The following is a 10014-nucleotide window of genomic DNA, read 5'->3' on the forward strand; positions in this document are numbered from 1 at the left end:
CAAATTTTGTCTAGTATATTTTATAGACATAAAAATATATCTAACTAGCAAACCGGTCGAACTCCGTTTCGCCACCAGAGACACCTTTTCTTTGCTATAAACCTCACGGAGCCCGAGACCTTTCCAACGAATGCAAAACCGTGGAAATCGGTTCGTGCATTCTGGAGTTATAGCGTCAGGAAGGAAAACCCGACTTATTTTTATATAGTAGATTGAATCGTCCTGGCTTTCATATGTTTTTATTTCAAGATTCGAAGAATATTTATTTTAAAACAGTATTATGAAATTTAAATTCTCTTAATGTACTTCAAAAGCATGGAAGTAATAACCCGGAAAGTGCATAGGTACCTTTATTACCATCCAAGGAAGGATAATGAAAAACTTTTATTTTACTACAAAAAAATGAAGCTAAAAGGAGATAACTCTTACAGGTTTATTTATAAAGCCAGGATATAAATACACACGTAGATTCAATTTTGAGGGTATTCACTTGAGATTGATGATTGTGGTGAGTTATTGCATGAATTTATCATAAATATCTATATAATATTGAGTTAAAAATGCAGATAAATATCTATATAGAGCAAATATTTCTTATAAAATACTTAATAAAGAGTTTACTATATAATTAAGCTTCTATTTCATGCCGTTAAGTAAAGCGATTCATTAAATATAATATATTCTCCTTAATGTTCTAAATTTCTGAACTGATTATGATAGGAAATTGATAGCTGATAGCTTAACACCAAGAAGCTTAACACATATTTTTGATTGAAGAAAAGTCTCTGGTATTAGCCATTTGAATGGCATGTAATCAAAGTCTAGAAATTAAAATATATTTGGTACTATTTTTCAAATACATTATAAATATATTTATATATTTTTAGTATCAAGGGAAACCCGAAGAGTTCAGACCCGGAATGATATTAGAACGAGAACTTGCCGATGGTATCTCCATAGTAACGCAATCCAGTAGCATGGTCCTTGTTGAAGTAGCATCTATACATAATATCAAGTAAGTAGTAGTCTTTGTCATCATTATTATGTTAAAATAATATTATGTAGTTACATATTTTGTAATGTAATATTGACTTGTTTTAAGACCAACTATGGAATTTCTTGCCGGTTCTTCTCCATAGATATACTGCTTTCCGAATCGGTGGTAAATGTTTAAAATATGTTATGACGATTCAAAAGTGATTCTAGAAGAAGTCTAACTGAATAAATAAATGTTTGGGTTTGAAGAGGTTTGGTCTTCGGTCTCCCCGCTATAGCCCTCTGGTGGGTCTACGGGCACTTAATTAATTTAAAAGTACTTTTAATCCGTGGTCCATCGCTGCCATGTTTTGACCATTATAGATATAGGATTATTATATTTTCTTCTATTCCCGATCCATGACCCGCATAATTATTTCAAATTATCAGTCCTATAATGGTCTGTCTCTATAATAGTCAAAGTCATGGCAGCGGTGGACCACGGGTAAAATTAAAATTATTGTATCTATAGGTTCAATTACAGCATCTGTGATAGATGGGTGGGTGACTACAAACGAGAGAGTCCGTATGTAAGTAAACAATAAACTACACACACCGGCACAATTAGCGGAACAGAAACCGATGCGCGAGAACATCGTCTGGGATTTGAACGAATGGCAGCAGGTTCTCTTTACTGATGAGTGCAGAGTTCTTTTAAAACATATCGATGGGAGACAAAGAATATGGAGACTCAAAAGAGAACGCCACGTCATACAGTCTAATTTTGAACACACAGTGGCTTATGGTGGCGGCTCGATTATGGTTTGGGGAGGGATATGTTTGGGAGCTCGCACGGAGTTAGTGATAGTCACAGGAGGGACCATGACAGCAGATCGATACATCAGAGACATTTAAGAAAAACATGTTGTACCATTTGCCCCATTTATTGGTGACGACTTTATTCTAATGCAAGATAATGCTCGTGCTCATAGTGCACAATCGGTACATACATATCTGTGCCACGTAGGTATACCGGTGATGCAGTGGCCAGCAAATTCCCCCGATATGAATCCGATAGAGCATGTCTGGGACTTGCTAAAAAGAAGGGTTAAATCCAGAATGTCAGCCCCCAACAATCTGAATGAAGTTGGAAACGCATTACTTGAGGAGTGGGAGCGGTTGCCTCAAGAAATCATCGATAACATAATCTTTAGCATGCCCAGACGAATGGAAACCGTAATCAGAGCAAGAGGGGGAAACACTCGTTATTAATTTTGCTTTAATTTTATTGTTAAATCATTTAATGCTTACTTTTTTCATTTTTTGTGATGGTTCATAATCATCTAATAATTTCACTTATTTCAAATTTCTTTATTTTTCAATAAAAAATTACGAAAGACTTTTCAAAGTCGTTGTTAAAAGATGTTAATTAATTTGTTATTTTGTGTCTAATTACATTTTCGTCAAATATATGCGTTATTATCTCATAGCCTCACTTATTTTTCAGTTCCGCTAATTGTGCCGGTGTGTATATATACTATGTATAATTTAAATGAAATCTGAAATAAAATATATCTATTTTTTCAAATTATTCATACATCCCTTCTTACCTTTATTTACACTATATTTCCTGTAAATGTATTTCTTTCCTTTGCATCGTAAAAAGTCGTGGGTATTGACTTATACATTTATTATAAGTATATGCCATGACGAATATAAAATTGGCCTATTCTGTGAATATTCTTTCAGGCAGTAACAAATGCCCTCCACTTCGGAGATATCGACATAACGCCCTTGCTTCGTCTTCTTCCGTACCACATAAACTATTATGATGTTATCAATCAGCCCGTTACTCATGTTGAGTGAGTATTTTTTTATGTAAATATTAAAGTTTTATTCAATTAAAGAAGGAAATATAACGACATCTTTTCGAAATCAATAGTAGGTAATTATAGAGTTCGATTTTTACGAATCGTGTGAAATTATAATGAAATTTTCCCCTAATCAATTTCAGTATTTAGAGCTTATTTAAGCTTACCAAAAAGTGTCAAAATATTACTTTGAATATTTAGATTGAACGTGTCTATTTTATATAGGGATAATAGTTAATATAGTCTACCTCCTGGCTTGTGCCAGATCGTAACTTTAATATTAATAGCATCTAGTTTTTTTTTTAATTGAATAAAAAGCACGCAACAAATACGCATTGTGCTATAGAGATGTATACAGACTGTCACCATAAAAGTTCAATTAAATTAAAACAAAATAAAAGCAGTACCTTAATGAAAACTTTATGTTCTCAGAGCCAGGTACTACTACCGCATACCAACCACAGGGGTTGGAAAGTTCGAGAACCAGTTCCTTACACCATTCACGACTGGTGTGTGGTGGTGCGTGGTAGCAGTGATCGCCCTGTGTGGTCTGGGCCTGCTGCTCTCAGCGATGTTAGAACGCCGTCCATTGGCGTGGCATTATGCGTTCTTCTCTGTTATTGCTTTGACTTGCCAGCAATGTATGTTGTTTTGTTGGTTTATTAATCTATACCTACTTGATGTAATGCTTAATATTTGTTTGTTTTGGCGCGGTAATATTTTCAGGAAAAAAAATCTTTTAGTGTTATATTTATCATGGAAAGCTATAGCCGGAGAAATACCTCTAGGCATAGCTAGTCTTTAATATATTTATAGGTATATAGGTATCTTTAAATACGTTGATACGAAACTAAATATTATGTAGATATTATAATATCACCTGAATGAATGACCACCGAATTCAAAGAAGTAATTTTATAGGACAAACTAAAGGAAAAAATAGAATTGCCTTTTATCAAATGACTAATACTGATTTCTGAACTCACACATACATCTATATGCCCATATAAGGCATACACACATACCTACGTAGGTATATAATATGTTTTGCCTAGTGCCTAGTTATTAAAAAAGAACATGAGAAAAATTTCTTTCCTATTTCCCTTTCGAAAGTTCATGAATTAGTCACAGCCGCTGTAAACGAAATACTTAAAAATATATATATTTCTGTAGTAAAGCTGTAATTTCGTAGGAAAAAATTAAAGCATCGAGTTTGTAATTAAAATTTCTTGTTTTTAGTTTTTGAAGATGTCAACGAGGGTGCCGTCAAAAGAAACTCTACAGGTAAATATATTTTTGAAATAAAAATTTATATTTTTTAGTGGTTGCGATTACGTCAGTCGAAGTAAATTAGATTTAAAATATGAGTGGATTTGGAGATGTTATTAAATATTAAGGTTACTTCAAGCACTCGCGTTTAGAAAATAATGACAAAAATGTTTTATTTTTTACGTTGTAATAGGTATAATTGGTAATGAAAAAATTAATTAATGTGTTATCCGTTTAATGTAAAAAAGTACATCCCCTGTATCACTGTTATATATAGGTATGTGTTTATGTTTGTATCTTCTTTGAAGTATATAATAAATCGTGATTAAAATCCATTAAAGTCTTTAATTTCTCAACTTACAATACAGCCAAGAAACTAACAGTGTTAGTAACTTGCATATCAGTCAGGTAACTGATAGTACTTACATTTCAGCCAGGAAACTGACAGTGCTAGTGACAGGAGTGTCCTGCGTGCTCATATTCAACTACTACACGAGCAGCGTGGTCAGCTGGCTGCTGAACGGTCCACCCCCCTCCATCAACTCGCTCTGGGAACTGATGGAGAGCAGCCTGGAGCCGGTGTTCGAGGATGTGGGGTACACGCATTCGTGGCTTCAGGTTTGGCTGTGATGGATTAAGTTGATATTGGAATGATTATTAGATATCTAATGATAGATACCCGAATAGGAGGCGTGTCCCAGCAGTGAGAATATAATATTAGATGGTCTGATGATCATGATGATTATGATGACAGTCAAATATCTAATTAACATTAAAAAGATTCGCTTAGAAATACGTTGATACCTATGATAAAGATTGATAAACTTAATACGACTACGAGTATTGAAGAAGTGATTGTCTTTTTGCTACGATATAATCGCTACGCAATTCATGAGAATGTTTTGGTTTATATTGACTGCAATATAGCGATGATTGTTGAATACCCGCAGGCTTTTTTGGCGCATACCGTTTTATTAATTTATATTTATAAATATCAAATAGATAACATTTATTTCAATAGCAAAGGTCAGTTTTTAATAACAATGTAACTTTGGTAATAGAATATGAATTAAAATCTACTACTCATAAAAAGTCATATAAACAATGTATTAAGCCGCACTAATAAACTTTTAAATATTTATAATTAACCTTAACAGCTACCAGACTATTACTACAACAAGAGGACGCATGCCGCAGAGGATGTGTTCAAAAGAAAGGTAAAGAAGAGAGGGAACATCAAGATTACGTCACCCGCTGAAGGGATAGAGATGGTCAGGACAGGAGGTACTCTTTTATCATTACCACACATAATCTTATCTTAATACTATTATAAAGGCGAAAGTTTGTATGGATGTTTGTTACTCTTTCACGTAAAAACGACAGAACCGATTACAATGAAATTTAGCACACATATAGAGGGTATATTGGATTAACACATAGGATAGGTTTTATCCCGGAAATCCCACGGGAACGGGAACTATGCGGATTTTCCTTTGAAAACGCGGGCGAAGCCGCGGGCGGAAATCTAGTAATATAATACAACTACTACAGCTGTCCCTGCAAACGTTGTACTTCCTTACTCTTATTAAAGCTCTCTTATTAAACCTATATCCATTTAGGAGGATGAAAAATAAATGTCCGATTTTCAGACCGATATGCACACAATGTTCATGAGAATCGATCGACATGTCGTTTCGAAGGAGTTTAACTACAAACACGAGAACACTATTCACTACATAGTATAGAACAAACTTGCTTCCCGCTGTCTGTCCCTATGTAAGCTTATCTAAGCTTATCTATGTAAGCTTATCTTCCACTTCTACTAAAAAAACCGCATCACAATCTTAGACGCGATAATATCGCGAATTATCGCGAAGCGATTTTAGATAAATTTTAGACGCGAAGCTCTGGGCGAAATACTAGTTGACGTTATAATTCTTTGTTACTATTCTAAGGGCACTCAAACTGAATAAAAAATACCCCTGAGGCTCATTCGTTTTAGTGGGTTAGTAATTTAAGACAATGGACTGAATGCTGAATCTCAAGTAACCATTTTATTCACAAGATGTAGTATTCCCATAGCATTTCGCAGACAATGTTAAAATATTTAAATAATTTATTCATTTTGTCTTTACTCGAGATGGTCTTGATCCCTTTGGTACCTACCGTAATAATTTAAGTCAGAAAATTTAAACTAAAAATTTAAGATTAACAACTATTGAGCAGAGAAATTTGCGTCACATAATATAATGTACATTCACTCCATAATATATAAACGAAGAAAGAGAAAATTACTTTTTTTTATTTTTATATTTTAATTTTAACTTGACTTTTAATTTGACAATTTTTTGTCGACATTTTTACAAAGTAAAGTATATAAAAAGAATGCTTGTAATTACCCTACAAAGAAATTGACGAGCCGGTTCGTGTATCAAAGAAACATTTCTTGATAATTACAACTTGTACAAGTTTTCAAGACCTAACAAAGGAAAATTTAAAATTTATGGCCAATTTTAGTTCAGGAACTCTGGAGAAGTCTTATAACCTGAAGTCAAATAACGTTTCTATTAAATTATGTACTTATTGTAGAATTGGAATAGACAAAAGAGATTTACTGTTATATTTAACTAGAAATGTCTATGAATTTTTAATACTTAATAATAAAAAGCCTTTGGTGATGTATATATTTGCTTGGTAATAACTATGACAGTACATACAATAAAGACAGTTCTTTATACTTTGGTGTAAAATATGTTATGTAACTTGGTATTGGTAAGTATAATACAATCTCAGAAAACAATACAAAATCACTTCTGGGTATTTCTTTTCAATGCTCTACTTTTGCTGACTCTACAATTTTTTTGTGTTTTTTTTCCTATGGAGGTACACCAGACAGGTGCTAAGAACAAATCATAGTAGTAGGTGCAAATTCGTGTAGCATAAAAGTCCGTAGTCGCTAAGAACTCTACCAACAATTTATCATTGAAAAATCAACTCTATTATCTTGTTTTTAGCGTATGCATTCCACTGTGAAACAAATAGTGCAAACAAGTTCATAGCCAGAACGTTTACTGCGAAAGAGCTGTGTGACTTGGATTCCTTGTTCTCTGTGGACAAGACTCTTCTTTATACTTCTTTGCAGAAGAATAGCCCGTATAGAGAATTTTTCATTTGGAGGTAAGGTACATGTTTCTGGGAGAAAAATTAAAACATATGGGTATTTTTTTCTTAGCATTATAAAAACTAAAGTTAGATTAAGTTTTAAAACGTTTCTGCAGTCGATTTTAATAGATCGTTAGTAATGAAATGTAAAATCAAACCGATTTTCTTTCAACCTAACTACTTTTTCATATTTAATAAAATAAAATTGAAATTGTTTTTATTTTTTGCCCAAACATATCTATCTACCTATTCTTTAAGTTTTTGATTCAAAAACTTTTATTACTTGATGAATTTATTGATATAATTTACACTTTTTTGACGTCAATAAATTTTTTATCAGGTATATATTAATCACTATTGTTTTAATTAATTTTCCAGTTACACCCGCGCATCCGAGCAAGGTATAATCAGCCTGGTGAATTCCCGGACTAACACGCGGGAAATGAAGTGCGAGGGCAGTTCCCCGAGGGCCCTGGCCCTGGGCGGGGCCGCTCCAGCATTTCTACTGCTGGCCCTTGGGTACCTATCTGGTACTATTATCATGCTGATTGAGAGGTAAGGACTTTTTAGGTACTGTAATTTTGTATTTATTTTTTGCAATTATTGACGTGCTCCGAGCACGAAATAGATAAGCCACCTTACCTATATAATTATTGATTTTTTTGTGTTTTATTTTTTAAATATAAATAATGAAATAGAAAATCTAACACACTTAAAAGTGCTTTAAAGTCGTATATCATCATGTTTAGAGCATGATACGGACTGTAGAACTTTTACTTTTCTAACTGTTACATTTATTATTTGTTTAATTATTTGTATCTTTATTGACTTTGTTATTTGTTTAATTTCCAATTATTTTACATTTTTTTTCAGATATCTTAAAGCACGAGAGGATAAAAAGATGTATCGCGCGTATTGAGAATATTTTCATATTTTAATCATTGTAGTAATTTTTTAATTGCTTTTGCATTTACGAATAATAATTCCTACTTAGGCTTAGACTTTATTTTCCAGCAAAGGTTCATTATAACTGTGTTAAAACATCGCTTATGTAGTAAATAAATAAATAAATAAATATTTCGGGACAATTTTCACACACGGCACGATCTGATCCCATACTAAGCTTTCGCTTGTGTTATGGAAACCAGATGGCTGATAAACTTACATATATAATTTTAAATAAATACTTATATAGATAATTAACACCCAGACACAGAGCAAACATCTATGTTCATCACACAAATATTTGCCCCGGGTGGGGATCGAACCCACGACCTCTGGCTTGGAAGGCAGGGCCACCAAGCGAACCGGCCAGTAAAGTCATAATATCACTATTATTTAAAAGATAAATGAATAATATTATCTATCTAATCTTAGATTAGCAAGAAAGTGACCCTTAATAAATTGTTCTAGATCAAATACTGTGTTTAATTTAAAATATAAAAGCCTATGCAAAAATCAAGTCATTGTTTTATTAATTTCGCTGAGTCAATGAGGTTGGCTGGCGGGTTGCCATAATACCGCTATTAAAATAAATCTGAACAAACAAAACTTCAAACTTTATGAGAAATGAGTACAGATGGATTACTTAATTAATACGTAATATTGGAAACTAGCTTACCGCCCGCGGCTTCGCCCGCTTTGTCTACAACCTAATAAATTATATACTAAAATCTTCCTCTTGTATCACTCTATCTATTACAAAAAACTGCATCAAAATCCGTTGCGTAGTTTTAAAGATTTAAGAATAATTTGGAAAATCCAAAAGTGCACGCCTCATAATTTTTTTTTAATAATTATTTTTGTTTATTTAATAACAATTAAACCACATCGAATCAGACCCTGAAAAATGAAAGGGTTCTATTCCTGAGCATACTGAAGCGTAAGAGAAAAAAAAAGACTCGATTAGTAAAGTATTTCGGTCGCTATCGTGTTAACAAGAAAATCCTCCGCACATACAGACACACGGACGTCCAAGACAGAACTTTTTTAAACTGTTTTTTAACTAGTTTAAATAACAAAAATGACATCAAAAATATCATGAATGTTAAAAATAGTGTTTTTTCTTAATATGTGTGTGTATGTATTATCTTACAAGTGCAATGTATGATACATAAAGACATTTTAAGTTTGAAAAATCAGATGTTTTGCGCGAAGTGACAGTAGTACCCACCTCAACGCTTCGCTTATGAGGCGTGCAATACAAAGGAACATAGGGACAGAGAAAGCGACTTTGTTTTATACTATGTAGTGATGATGGATGTATTTTTACGTGTATGAGATATATCGTAAATATGGATTTTTTAATATGGACAAGCTACTTAAATATTTCGCGACACGATTCGATTTATGAATCACAGAAACCGTTGACTTGTACCCTAAAAGGATTGAATAGGTTATGTATGATCAGCATTTAATTTTTATGAGAAACTAGCGGTCCGCCCCGGCTTCGCCCGTGGTACATGTTTACGTTTTCTCTACATAAGAACCATCCTCGTACTTCAAGGAATATAATAAAAAAAGAATTATCGAAATCGGTTCAGCCGTTCTCGAGTTATGCGCTTACCAACACATTTTGCGATATAAGACTAGCGGTCCGCCCCGGCTTCGCCCGTGGTACATGTTTACGTTTTCTCTACATAAGAACCATCCTCGTACTTCAAGGAATATAATAAAAAAAGAATTATCGAAATCGGTCCACCCGTTCTCGAGTTATGCGCTTACCAACACATTTTGC

General features: G+C 33.3%; 1 protein-coding gene across 1 annotated transcript; it reads left to right on the plus strand.

The window, feature by feature from the left end:
• The first annotated feature begins 499 nt into the window (after positions 1 to 499).
• Positions 500 to 7836, plus strand: LOC149906264 (ionotropic receptor 75a-like). Its single transcript, XM_090104473.1, has 10 exons — positions 500 to 508; positions 888 to 1015; positions 1508 to 1565; positions 2725 to 2837; positions 3279 to 3487; positions 4086 to 4130; positions 4549 to 4733; positions 5273 to 5399; positions 7130 to 7292; positions 7656 to 7836. The coding sequence occupies exons 1-10, from the start codon at positions 500 to 502 to the stop codon at positions 7834 to 7836; spliced, it is 1218 nt and encodes a 405-aa protein (XP_089960599.1).
• The last annotated feature ends 2178 nt before the right edge of the window (positions 7837 to 10014 follow it).

This window comes from Colias eurytheme, chromosome 8, assembly GCF_061535395.1.
Source record: "Colias eurytheme isolate Ceu_HAF_F1 chromosome 8, ilColEury1 Martin Lab GWU primary, whole genome shotgun sequence".
Classification (NCBI taxonomy): Eukaryota; Metazoa; Arthropoda; class Insecta; order Lepidoptera; family Pieridae; genus Colias; species Colias eurytheme.

What these genes read in the sequence shown, in the direction of transcription:
- LOC149906264 (XM_090104473.1), top strand. An exon ending in ACAAACGAGAGAGTCCGTAT is followed by an intron (nt 1,566 to 2,724) that starts GTAAGTAAACAA and finishes ATATTCTTTCAG; the next exon opens with GCAGTAACAAATGCCCTCCA. An exon ending in TGCTTTGACTTGCCAGCAAT is followed by an intron (nt 3,488 to 4,085) that starts GTATGTTGTTTT and finishes TCTTGTTTTTAG; the next exon opens with TTTTTGAAGATGTCAACGAG.